General features: G+C 39.6%; 1 protein-coding gene across 1 annotated transcript in view; it reads left to right on the top strand.

The window, feature by feature from the left end:
• Positions 1-14,618, top strand: part of LOC122790388 (bile salt-activated lipase-like) — a 199,330-nt gene that overhangs the window by 108,076 nt on the left and 76,636 nt on the right. The window contains exon 6 of the mRNA XM_044057901.1: positions 10,180-10,287. Within this exon, the coding sequence (XP_043913836.1) occupies positions 10,180-10,287 (108 nt within the window). The remainder of the gene's footprint in view (positions 1-10,179; positions 10,288-14,618) is intronic.

The following is a 14,618-nucleotide window of genomic DNA, read 5'->3' as shown; positions in this document are numbered from 1 at the left end:
TTGGTATGTACCTCACAAGATGTGCAACAACTGGAAAGGCCACAGAAATACCTCACTAAAATAATCACAGGCCTAAAGCAGATGCCCTATGCTGACCATCTAAAAAAACTCCTGCTATACTCTGTCACATATTGCCTACTCAGAGGCGATCTCTGCTTAACATACAAGGCCATGTCAAACCCAGTGCTGTTGGACATGCTACACTAAAAGAAATCCCAATCCCTCAGACATGCTCCACCCACATGCTCCAGGGATATAAACCTAGTCATCACAATGAACAAAACATGCTGAAGGGATAGGTTCCTGACCCAGAGACTCCCCATACTTTGGAATAGACTGCCCATACATGTCAAGTTGAGTGCCTCTTTGGCCCTCTTCAAAAAGAACCTTGATGTTGGGATGGGAGATAGGAAATTCACCCCAGAGATTAAGTCAATTGCCCTGTTAGACAGGGGACCAGGGAAGTAATAGCCAGGGAATTGTTATGGCTAGGCTTGTATAGGCCCTAGGGCCGATAGCCTAGTACCAACCTATGAACCTATGAAAAGATGTAACCATACATAAACTGCAGTAGGAGGCAATTTTGGATGCATTGCTGGAGCTGAGAAGGGCACTTTTTGCTAATATCAAAGACTGAAGCAATACTAATCTCATACCTTTACTTAGGAATGGGATCCATTCCATTCACAGTATTAGAAACCCAAAACATTTGGAGAAATTAAAAAAAGGAGGGAATGTCTGGCATAAGAACATTATGTATGGCCATTAAGGATGTAGGGAGGCCCCATTTGTTTAAAAAATGCACCTCAAGGTGTGGAGATTGATGTCTTTATGCAAAAAGAAGATAAAAACCCTTCACCTGGTACAATTTGTAAAAACTGCTGTGTTAATTGCCATATAATTATGAAAAGTGTGCATCATTCTGTGTACATATTTGATGTTTTAATTTGGGAGGATTATTGGGAAATTTAGGATGATGATTTTATGGCATGAAAGCACAAAAGGAGCACCTCCAGATTACGTTGCCGGCATATTAAAGCATGGGAAGACTGTGAAGACCATTGTTTTATACGCTAGTATTTGCATATCTTGCAACAGACTAAAAGCAATGATTACTGAATGAACTGACTTAAGTGTATCTACATAAAACATTTCACTTACTGTTCATCATCCACATCCCAGTCTCAAAGTCAACATCACAAGCAAACATAATCTGTTGGAAAAAAAAAAAAACAATTACATGAGGAAGAATCAATTTATAAAACTGATGTGAGTTGTCGTTGTCCTTTACTTTCACTGCACCACCGCAGATAGAAGTATTTAAATTAAAGCAGTTATTTATTTTACCTTTGTGCCAAGTCTTTCTCATAGTCGCCCACATTTCTCCTATATTTGTTACATTATTAGCCAATGTTTGCAAACATCATAATGAAAGGTTTGCATTCTCTGAAATGCTGTCTCAACAGTTATGTTTAATGCCTCTGCCTAGCATTAATAATAAGCTATTAATAATTTTGCAAATATAATTGATGCAGTATGTTATACCTGGCACCATTGTTTTACTAAAACAGAGTCATCACTGAGTTACCTTCACAGGCAAGGACTAAAGGTGGAGGTGTCTCTATTTACATCAAAAATAAATATAATTCAAGGCTGGTCAAACCGGACAATGCACTTGAGCTGCTCCATGTTCAAATCACCATAGGTAAAATCCAATACCACTTCCTTGCAAGGTATAGGTCCCCCTCTATGACCCAGGAAACCTATACCATGCATTTAAACTTATTAGAAACACTAACCATCCAACCCAATACCATATTCATGGGTGGCTTTAATTACCCCCACTATTAACTGGGAATCCTATATGACACCAAACGTACAGGCACAGAGATGACTGGATTTTGTAAAAACAAACTCCCTGGACCAGATAGTCAATACACCAACCAGGGGTGCAACCATACTGGATCTGGTCCTCACTAATATGGGAAACTGCTGCACAACCCCTACTGTAATGCCTTCCCTAGTAAGGTCAGACCATAAAATGGTCTCCTTTGAAGTAAAAATAAAACCTGGACCCCAGCTAAACCTGGAATATTCAGGAACTATTCTAAGACTAACCTCCTGCTATTAAGTGAGAACCTGGCAAAATTTCAAGCCCCCATAAACCCTGAGAACACTTCTGCCTATTCAGAACTGTTCACAGAATGCTTATACAAGCCTGTTAATAGCTGCATAGAGGCAGCTATACCCACCAGGAAGAAGTACAGAACTAACCCAAAAAACAAGCCACCCCGATGGAATCACCAAATCAATTGGCTGTATAACAGAAGGAAGAAAGTCATAGCAAAAATTAGGAGGTGTAGCACCCAGCAGGATAAAAGCACTCTCATCAAACTAAACAAACAACTCAGAGGACAAATAAAGTCTACCAATGCCAAATTTGAGGTAAGGTTGGCCTCCCAGGCCAAGGGCAACCACAAAGCATTCTTTAGCTATGTCCGCAACCTCAAAGGCAATACATACTTGTATGCAGAGCTCATTGTAAATGGAGCCACCTATACTGAGCCAGAAGATATAGCAAACCTACTGGCTGACAAATTCAACTCCAACTTTACTCCTCTCTCCCTCTCAACCTTCCCTCAGAAAATATCATCAAATGTAACTCCCCTACTATAACTAGGGAACAGGTCCTTAATGCTCTCTCTAAGACCAAGAACAGTGCATCAATGGGCCCAGACAATATTGCAGGATGCCTTTGTAATAGCATGAAATATGACCTATCAGGGCCTCTGGAATTACTATTCAACTGTAGCCACCAAACAGGCTTTGTGCCTCACGAATGGAGAAAGGCAACAGTCATCTCTCTGCACAAAGATGGAGTATCTACAGACCCTGGAAACTACAGACCCATAAGTCTGACTAGTCTTATATGTAAAGCCATGGAAATAATTATCATGGAGATGATCAATAGAGATATAGTAAACCTCTAGACACTGGACCCAACCCAGTTTGGTTTTGTCAAGGGCAGATCATGCCTATTCAGCCTGGTGGACTTCTTTGAGAAGGTCACCAAAGCAATGGATGAGGCTAAAGTTGTTCACCTTGCCTACTGTGATCTGGCCAAGGCATTTGACACAATACCCCACTCGGGTATTGTTGACAAACTCGCGAGGTTAAGTACAAAACCGAATGTCAAAAGGTGGATAGCCAACTGGCTCACAGACAGGACTCAGAAAGTTAGAACTGGGGAATCCACCTCTACAGAGAGGCTAGTCACAAGTGGAATCCTTCAGGGATCAGTCCTTGGACCACTCCTTTTTGGCATTTACTTCTCAGAAGTCAAGGCCAATGTCACTGGTCTCTGGCTGACTAAATATGCAGATGATTGCAAATTAGGAGCTGTCATTGAATCTCACACTGGCACAAATGTTCTCCAGGAAGGGCTAACACACACAAACAACTGGTGTCAGAGCCATGGACTAAAACTGAATGCCAAGAAATGCATAATAGTATCCTTTGGGAAGTCATCCATCCCTGGTAACTATCATATTGACAACACACTCCTTAGAGGTGACCCAGTAGTCAGGGACTTAGGGACACACATAGATAGTAATCTAGCCTTTGATTAAAACTACAGTGGTGAGGAAATCATTCTATGTTTATGCAACTTATAAACAAAGGTATGGCATCAAAGTCCAAGGAAGTCATTGTTCCACTGTATTCAGTATTCATCAGATCTGTCATTGAGTACAGTGCCTCCTTTGGTATGTACCTAACCAAGCATATTCAATAACTGGAGCTTCCACAGAGGTTCCTCACTAAAAGATTACAGGGCATTAAGTAAAATGTCCTATGCAAACTGCCTCAAGGCCCTATCTCTGTATTCTGTCTCCTACAGGCTTTTGAGGGGAGAGCTATGCCTGGCAAACAGGGCATTGTCATACCCCACTGTGAATGACCTCCTGCATATCCACAAAACAGACAGCACCAGAATTACCTGTTCTAAAGACTTAAACCTTGCCTGTGATATAACTAGGACCTGCTGAAGAGATAGGTATGTATCCCAGAGACTACCCCGTCTATGGAACAGGCTCCCCATCCATGTGAAGCAGAGTTCTTCCCTATCCCAATTCAAGCACAACTTGGACAATGGAATGGAACTCATCCCTGGTTTGGCACCTATGTCTCTAATGGATAACCTGTAAATGTTTCATCTCCCCAGGCCCATGCTTACACTTATCAAGGGTATCAGAACTTGTTAAGAGTTTTGGGATGCATGGCTAGGCCTAAAAAGGCCCTTGTGGTTGTTAGCCTAGTAAACACCTATGAATCTACAAACCTATTACCAAGTACCCCATGCTGTAACAATAACCTCTGCCCTAAGTGAGTTTTCTCTCAATATTTTAAGTGATATGGATTCTACACAGCTCCCTACTCAAGTTTCTTTGACTCAGAACTAAAAAACTGGAACTTTTTTTGAGAGTTCCACAGGAAGTGCTCACTTTTGAAGTCCCTCCAGAAACAATTTCCACTGCCAGTTGTGTTCCAAAGCGAGTATCCTTCCCAAGACTGTTAACAAACATTGGATGATAAGGCTTTTAACATTACAATATCATTGTGTACTTCCTCTTTGATCACCCTTTTTTCACTTTAATCCTGTCTTTGAGGTGCCAAAATCAAAGTTCCACGTGCAAATGTAGTCAGCACTAAAGTAATATAAAAATGTAGTGCCCCTCTGATCATGCAGTTTCATAATTTTCTAACTGCAACCCATAATCTGTGTCTAGTACAGTGATGGTGAACCTATGACATGCATGTCAAAGGTGGCATGCCATAATATTTTCAGTGACGCACTGGGTTACCAAAAAAGTTAAACACTTATCTGTTTTTTTTATCCGGATTGTCTGGAAATAAATTGCTTTGTGTGGCTGCTCAGAGTTTACGATGTAAACCCAGAATTCGACATTTGGTCCACCTTTCTTCAAGCTGACTGGTTAATCTGCAAGCTCAGATAACCAATCAGCATAAGATTCAGCAGCGTGCAAGAGAAGGAAGCTGAAATTCTGCACCTCAGGAAGGTTGTCTGTGTCATGTGCAGGTGGTGTTATCACCTGTCCACTCTTAGTAAGAAGAAAAGTAAGTTGTGAAAACTTACTTATTTAACAAATGCAAGCAACATTAAAAAAAAAAACTTAAAGCAACAAACGAGTTTATTAATGACTTGGGCACTTTATGATTAAAGACAAAAGTGTATATTTGTACGTGTCCTATTTAGTTCTAGATTAGAAATTGTTTGGAAATATTAGTGGTTTAAAGTGGTTCATTTGAAATATAATCAGAGCATTAGTGGAGCATTGTCAGAGTCTCTGCGGGCAGGTGAGTGTTTGTTTCTTACTAGTTCATCTCTTGTGGAATTGGCCCTTGATGGAAATGCAAGAGAAAGGACATCCAAGGCAGTGTGCTGAGACAGCAGAATTGTTTCTCTTTTGTTGGGGGGGACGGGACGGGACACTAGCAGAATCAAGTTAGGGCATTTTCTGACTCTTTGACACGCCGAGCCCAAAACGTTCACCATCACTGTTCAAGTAGAAAGTACACCTTCATATGTCCTTTAAAGTTCTACCTACTGCTGATCTTTATCGCCCCCACAAAATTGCCAAAAAAGTTACCTGCATCTTATTGTCCCGTTAGAAGTAAAAACAAAAGAGAAATGGTATCAGTCAAAGCTAACTTTTGCTTGGGTACCTGTAGACGTACTACTGTTCTTTACTTACCTGCTTATTCCAATATGGAGTAACATGGGAGCTGGATCCTGTTCTGGCAGAGAGTGGATACAAGGCACAGAATCTGCTATAGGGGGCACTAACCCGTTACAGGATACACTCATACAGAGACAAGCTTAGTGTACCATATTTGCAATTCCAAAGTCATCTACACTCTACAGAGAAAACATTTTTGTGCATTTTGTCTCTCTCAGTTCTTTTTAAAAGGAACAGTATTTTAAGGGTCTTGAATGTCTGTAAAATTATTCACAGAACTACATTTGGAGAAAGCATGCTGTAACTACTGATGTGCATGTGGAAAGTGTAAGAGGTGGAATGCAAACCATAATTATATTGCATTTTTATACAATCTTCATAATTTGCATGTAAAATAACAGCATAATCCATTCACTTTTTGATAGTCCTACAGCTCTTGACCAGAGCATATTGTAAAACAAATATATGTTCATGCTTACACACACACACACACACACACACACACACACACACACACACACACACACACACACACACACACACACATACACATTTATTAAAAATATATATGATCATCATACATGGTTGATGTTAATTGGTCGACACACAAAAGATCAACCAACCATGTTAACCCTTTATAAAACTGACAGTGCAAATTACCAATACCCAATATATTAAAAAAAAGGAAATTAATTTAATTTTCCAATTTAACCACAACCCAAGCACACATTCAACTAAAATTTGTCTTACTAGAGGTAGTGTTGTGGAAAGGTGTTTTTGAGGTAAGGTAAATGGTTAGGGTTAACCTGCATTAGTAATTTAGTATCTGTGCTAACCTTTACCCTAACCCTAACCCAGCCCTTGCCCTAAACCTAACCATGTACCTTACCATAAAAAACACTTTCTGTAACATTATAGAAATTCAGATAAATGTGAGATTAATGTGTGATAGAGTTATAGTTAGTATGTTGGAAAAAGAAATGTGTTTCCTTTTTCAATATACCAGGTATCAGTAATTTGCGCTGTCAGTTTTCTGAATGTTTGACATGCTTGGGTCAATCTCTTGTGTTAGTCATTTAATGTATTGACTATTCATAATATAATCTATCTATCTATATATATATATATATATATATATATATATATATATATATATATATATATGTTTGTGTATGTGCGTGCGTTTATATAACTTTTATAAAATGTACATGCAGACATACAAACATAAACACTCACATACATGCAGATGCACATGGGCATGTATACACACACACACACACACACACACACGCACACGCACACACACACACACACACACACACACACACACACACACACACACACACACACACCTTATAAGTTCTGACATCTGTAAACACCATCAACAGCAAATTTATTGTCAGGCATCCATGAAATTCAGGGTGAGTGAACCAGTTAAAAATACTATACGCATGATTTACTGTAAGCAAGATTTACAGTGAAAGCCATCTTACTCATAAAAAGAGAAACATTACTCAGTAAATATATATGTATATGCAGATGACTCCACTGTCATTTCCTCATCTAATAGTCCTTCCCAGTTATAATCTATCACTCAGCAGGCTTTCACCTCTGTTGAAAACTGTCTCGGTGACAATTAGCTTTTCCTAAATCCAAATAAAACAAAAGTCTTCTTATTTCTCCCCAAATCCCAAACGCACATAAAAGACACCTTCAAAATATCCTCTCTCAACAATACTGAAATTGAAGTTGTATCTCACACAAAGTTTCATGGTATCATAATAGATGATCAACCAAAATGTGATATTTATATTCAAAAGTGCATAAATCAATACACCAAGAACTGGGCGTGCTCTATAGATTTTTTTTTTCAATACTAGGCTAACTGCCCTTTTTGGGCTATTTTAAGCTTAGCTAATTACCCCATGTAAGAATTAAGCCCTGCACCTTGTGTCTATAAGGTAAGCACCTTAACCATTGTACCAACCTCCCACCCCAAAAGATTCCTTATCAACTCCTTAAGAGTTACTCTAGCCAATACATACCTCCTTCCTTCACTAGTATATGCCTCACCCATTTTCAAAAACAATCAAATCTCCCTAAGGTCAAAACTTGAGCTTTGCTATAACAAAGTAGCTAGATTTGCAGCCAGTCAGACGTCAGACATACAACTCCCACCACTGCTCCACCCTCAGATATTTAAACTGGCTTGAGTTACCTCACTACCTCAAGTTCACCCAACTCCTTCTTGCTCATAAAATAGTATACAAATCCTCATCCTGCCCAGCAACCAGCATCATGCTTAACCATTACCTTCCTAATCACCCTCCTCGCTCATCTGAGAAACACGTACTTGAAATCCATAAACCGAAAAAATCAATTGGTCACTGCCTATATTCCTAGTTAGTAGCCAAGGTCTGGAACAGTATTCCTACAGATATTAGAGCAATGCCATATAGTCACATTTTCAAACAATCTCTAAAGAAATTTCTCCTTAACTCCTGACTTTGTACTTACACCAGGCTGACACTACCTGGTACTACTCCCTTCTCTTCCTTTCTCTCCCCTCTCTTACTTCTTCCTTCCTTTCTCTCCCCTCTCTTACTTCTTCCTTCCTTTCTCTCCCCTCTCTTCCTTCTTCCTTCCTTTCTCTCCCCTCTCTTACTTCTTCCTTCTTTTCTCTCCCCTCTCTTACTTCTTCCTTCTTTTCTCTCCCCTCTCTTACTTCTTCCTTCTTTTCTCTCCCCTCTCTTACTTCTTCCTTCCTTTCTCTCCCCTCTCTTCCTTCTTCCTTCCTTTCTCTCCCCTCTCTTCCTTCTTCCTTCCTTTCTCTCCCCTCTCTTCATTCTTCCTTCCTTTCTCTCCCCTCTTCCTTCTTCCTTCCTTTCTCTCCCTCTCTTCCTTCCTTTCTCTCCTCTCTTCCTTCTTCCTTCCTTTCTCTCCCTCTCTTCCTTCTTCCTTCCTTTCTCTCCCTCTCTTCCTTCTTCCTTCCTTTCTCTCCCTCTCTTCATTCTTCCTTCCTTTCTCTTCCTTTCTCTCCCACTCTCTTCCTTTCTCTCCCCTCTCTTCCTTTCTCTCCCCTCTCTTACTTCTTCCTTCCTTTCTCTCCCCTCTCTTCCTTCTTCCTTCTTTCTCTCCCCTCTCTTCATTCTTCCTTCCTTTCTCTCCCCTCTCTTCCTTCCTTTCTCTCCCCTCTCTTCATTCTTCCTTCCTTTCTCTCCCCTCTCTTCCTTCCTTTCCCTCCCATCTCTTACTTCTTCCTTTCTCTCCCCTCTCTTCCTTCCTTTCTCTCCCATCTCTTACTTCTTCCTTCCTTTCTCTCCCATCTCTTACTTCTTCCTTCCTTTCTCTCCCCTCTCTTCCTTCCTTTCTCTCCCCTTCTTCCTTCCTTTCTCTCCCCGCTCTTCCTTCTTCTTTCCTTTCTCTCCCCTCTCTTCCTTCTTCCTTCCTTTCTCTCCCCTCGCTTCCTTCTTCCTTTCTTTCTCTCCCCTCTCTTCCTTCTTCCTTTCTCTCCCTTCTCTTTTCCTTGCTCTTCTTTTTCCTCCCTTCTGTTATTAGCGAAAGCACCCCTTACTTCTCTGGTAGCTTCCTACTTTATCTCCATTTCCTAATCTCCCCTCAACTGCAACATTTCTTTCCTTTCTCTTAGTCTTTTGCCCATCTTTAAAATGCTTAATATCTTTGCCATTGATTATCTCTACTGATTCTACTGTACTAGGTGTTCAATATCCTATGATTGCTGTTTAATATTCACTATATGCTTTTCTCATCTGACTTTATTTTTCCTGTATGTCGATTCTACTATTTATTACTGTAGTTCATGTGATAATATTATGTCATCATTAATTGAACTATGTATGTTAGAGCTTTTCTCCCTGGGCCTCTGCTGAAAATGGGATTCATGCCCACTCGGACTTTCCCAGTAAACAAATGCCAAATAAATGAATATAAATATATGTATATAAATATATATATATATATATATATATATATATATATATATATATATATATAAAGAGAGAGAGACGGGGGAATGCACACACACACACACACACACACACACACACACACACACACACACACACACACACACACACACACACACACACACACACACACACATACATGCAGCAACAACAAAGTTGTTGGTTACACTGAAAAACTATTTGTGGTTTTTGTTGTGAACATTTTGTTAAAATGACATATCTAAACTGGAGTTCAGGATTTCTTTGTGTTACACATAATATAGTTATAATTTGTCATGTATACTACTGGGAGTTAATTTTAGAGCAATACAGTAACTTGCTTTAATTTTCAAAAAATAGAATTTCAGATTCCCTTTTTACTTTGACCTTGTGGTACATTAAATTACATATTTGCACCAGTAATGGTTACACCTTTATCTTCTTTTTTTTCACAGACACTGTCTCCTAAAAACAAAGGTATCATCAAGCGAGCAATCTCTCAGAGTGGTGTGGCGTTATGTCCCTGGGCTCTACAGAAGAACCCACTTCCCTGGGCTCAGTCGGTAAGGCTGTGTTATTGTCATAGGTGTTTCCAGTCTTAGCTGAGTATATAGGATTATTACCAAGACAAATGCATGTGTGTACGAAAAGCAGTGCATGAAATGCTAAAAATAATGAACTTCTAATGCTATTGGCTAAGGATCTAAAACAGGAAGAAACATTCACCAATGTAACAAATGTGTGAGATGTCCATATCTATTCCTTTCTCTGTCTCTATCTCACGCTGTTTTTTTCTCAAAAAGATTTATCTGAAGAGGTGTATAGCCCTTGAAAATAGTTTGATAGATGAAAGTGGTTGCGTTTCATTTTAGTGGCTAAATAAAGTTTTCTTTTGGTTTATCTGAACTGTGTTTATATTTTTTTTTTCTCAAAAAGATTATAATTTTAAATTCTAAATGTCTTTCTGGGAGATTTTTCAATCTTTTAGTAACTTCACTACTTGAAACAAAAATGTTATTTGGATATTGAATCGTAGTTCTCCCATACAGTGTAATTAATCTCTGGTGATAATGCTTGCTGCGGCTTGAAACATTATTTTTTATTCCCTCTCCCCTCCGAGCCTGCTTAGCTCTCATGATGTCCTTCTGGATGGCATGTACTGTACAGTCCTGATCTGTCCCTGACATAAGCCTAGCATTGACTGTGCCCCCTGATTTCTCCGAGAGTTGACCTTGCAGTGCAGTAAGGACTGGCACACAGGACATCATGTATGCTTTGGCTGACCAGCTCTCCCTAGTGATGTCATCCTTCCTTGCATGGTGACATATGGAGTTCAGCTGGATAAACAGGAAGGAGTGGCGTGAGCATACAGCTGCCCCAGCCTTTACAACAGCCCATTTCTTAGGCCATTGGTACAGCAAGCCTGGTGGCCTGTCCTATCTGTCCTATTTCAGCAAATTTCCTAAGCCACTGGCACAGCAAGCCTGGTGACCTGTCCTCTCTGTCCTATTTCAGCCTATTTCCTAGACCATCGGCACAGCAAACCTCACTAGGAGCTTAGGGCTTCATTAGAGCTCAGTAAAAACCGCACCCAGCATGCAACCCCCCCCCCCAAGGCAAATCCATTAACTGAACTCAGGTCTTCTGCACCACAGTAAGGAATTTATCCCACTGTATCACCTGTGAGACTTTACAGCCTGAAGAATCACATTACAAAGAGCTACTCCTTTTTCTGAAACAGAAGTGCTTGAATGAGATAAATTCAAACAATGTTTTAAAATACAGATTACCTATTACTAAGTCACTGAAGAAAGGATAAAATGCAAATATTTGTATTCATTAAGAATAAGTATTTGCTTTCTCTCTGGGTAATAGTGACATCTGACAGATTATAATCAGTAACAGGAGGTATGGTGAGCACAGCTCACACGTAGTGGGTGTGGGGGAGTATACTTTTAGACAAATGTCCGTTTCCAATATTCTGGTCATACTTGCATTGGTGGCAAAAACGTCTGCCATTTGTTGGGAGAGCCTATTATAGGATACAGGCTCTCCCTTGAACTATAGAAATTATTGAGTTCATTTCTCAAGACACTTACAAGACATTATTGTATTCCATTTTGTACATATTGTACATATATGTCCCATTTTATATTACTTACCTCCAATGGAGCATGATGTGCTTGCGGGTGGCACAGTGGAGCAACAGATAGTGTTGTCGCTTGACAGCAAGAGGTTCTCCGGTTTGATTCTGGGCTGGGGTGCCCTATGTATGGAGTCTGCATGTCCTCCTTGTATTTGCAAGGGTTTCCTGCACGTGCTCTGGTTTCCTCCCACATTTCATAGACATGCAGTAGGTGCATTGGACACTCTAAGTTGGCCATAGGTGTGAAGGTGTGGTGTGAATGAAGTACTGCAGCAGGACTAGCCAACCCGGAGGTCTAAATCTTGGCTGTAGATGATTGTCACTGTTAATGTGACACCCCAACCCCATATGCAAAAACGGGAAAAAGGGATTGTGGATGTATACATATGTATATATATATATATATATATATATATATATATATATATATATATATATATATATATATCTATATTACACATTACTAGTCTCCACTCATACCAATCAATCATGAATCTATTAAATTTAATTTATTATTTTCTTATTACTTCCTTGTTTATGCTCTTCTATTAGTTTTCTCTGTTTCATCTTCTATAACTTGCTGTCCACATTACATAACCACCTTTTCTCTCCAAAGCTAATCCACCTGTATTTTTATTTCCCTTCCTTTCCTATAGCTTCAGACATCTTATTCAATAAACTCAGTATGGGTCATGATGCTGTAATGCTATGATGTTTGCAAGTTAATCATTCTCTTTATTTGCTTTCCTATAGCAAGTATGTTATTTTTTGTATGCCTTTGTCAGTAGATCATTGTTTTAATTTCTTATAGTAATTTGCTTGTATTACTTTTTTCTTGTATGTTACTTACATAAGTGATTGTCCTACTATTGATTATTGTGTTTACTGGAGCTTTTCTCCACAGACCTCCACTGTCAATGGGTACCATTGTCCAGCTGGACAAATGTCAATAAATGCAATGCAAAACGTGCACTATGAAAGTGTGCAGTGCCATTTCACACACAGAAGTACCGAAGACGTTTACAAAACAAATGTTTGCATGCTCTGGCACACTGAAGCAGAGCTGCCTGTTGTTTTTTCCTTTTTTCCTCAAATACTTAATCTTCAGTTATTTCATGCCGTGATACCTTTTTATTAAACCACTGTCTGTTCTCTACATTACATATCCATTTCGTCTTTCCCTGACTTTTCCATTTTAGCTACATACCTCACAGTTAAATTATTCCCATACTGTATCAGTTCCCATGTCCCTGTCCTAACAGTTGTAAACAGATGCATATCCCTGCAAACCGTCCTGTTGATCACCCTGTGTGTGCTCATCACTAGGTGCAGTCATAGTCTGTCATAGCTAGTAGGTAGGTGGATTAGTTACAGTCCAAGGCACAGCTCCTACATATTTTACAACTACATTGGGGTACACCGACAGCTGTCCCCTCTGTTGTTATGTATAATTGCCTATTCTAACCTACTGCCAAGTGTCCTTCCATCCGGCTATGGCTGTACAGCATAACGTTCTTATCTCCTTTTCCATCCATGGCACTCTGATCCATGATGTTCTACCCACAGATGCTCTAAGCTAAGATACTGTACAAACATAATCTGATTTATTTCCACTGCCTGTTATTTTTACTCATATCCAGTAGCTATGGCATGAAGTATTAGGTTCAAGGTACTGATCTTTTTAATGTTGGGATTCTAGCTGGATTCTCACTGCTGAAGTCCAGTTTATGACTTCTTCAGTGATGGACACTTGGTTAGCTTCACCCAAATAGCCTCTGTCATTCATGAATTTAAAGACTTCAGCAAGTCGGAGCTGCAATCCCATCTGAGCTGACAGGCTGTTGTACTCTGTCCCTAATATTTGGAATCCAGCATTGTGTTTCTTGTACAAATTTTGCAGCTATCAAAATGAACTCGATAGCACTTATCTAATCATGTATATTTTGTGACTAGATTTTTTTATAATGTACATGTAAATTCTCTTCTTAATCCTGACTGGCAATTATGGAACATTAAAACTGAGGGGAGCCTATCCCTAACAAATCACAATGAATGATGAAGCAAACCACTCTTGCAAAGTGGTCCTTGAGATACACTTGAGCTTATGCGCTACTCCTGCATTCCATTTGCTGATGTACCCTCATTTGCATATGCCTACGTTACTGTAATTTCTGCACCCATTTACAACATTATGCTTAGAAATGAGTGAAAGTGGGAAAATCTTTTCTAAAGTTTTGTGATACCTACTCAAGAAATTATCAACATTGTAATCGGTTTATTGCATTGACTTTTTCTCACCGTAGCACTACCAACATCCAACCTTTGAGCTGTCCTCCTAACTACTATTACTCCAGAAACCATATAGCCACTTTTATCATAGCAGTAGTATGATGAGCCTCTAATGCCTTAGGGAGAGTATGTGGTAAGGATCGTCACTGGTCAGTGTTGGAGTATTGTGGGTAATGCTCACCTAGATTCTCAGGAGTTTGTTGAAATGATAGCCAGCAGGGAGCATATGCATGTTCATTTTCCTATATGCATGTGCTTAGAAAACACAGGAGGCCTTATACAATTATGTATGGGTTGCAGGCTTCAAGCTGCTTTGTCATTACTAGGGTACAGGGGTACAACAACAGGTACTCAGAGCTTTCTTACTTTCCAGAATGAGGCAGCTGTCTTCCCACCACTTGATCCAGCTCAAGTGGGTGGTTTCCAGCACATGGACATCTTATGACAACATTCCTTGCT

The sequence above is a fragment of the Protopterus annectens genome, chromosome 16.part0, assembly GCF_019279795.1.
Source record: "Protopterus annectens isolate FY-2018-M chromosome 16.part0, PAN1.0, whole genome shotgun sequence".
Taxonomy (NCBI): Eukaryota; Metazoa; Chordata; order Ceratodontiformes; family Protopteridae; genus Protopterus; species Protopterus annectens.
This window is presented reverse-complemented; position numbering and strand designations above follow the sequence as displayed.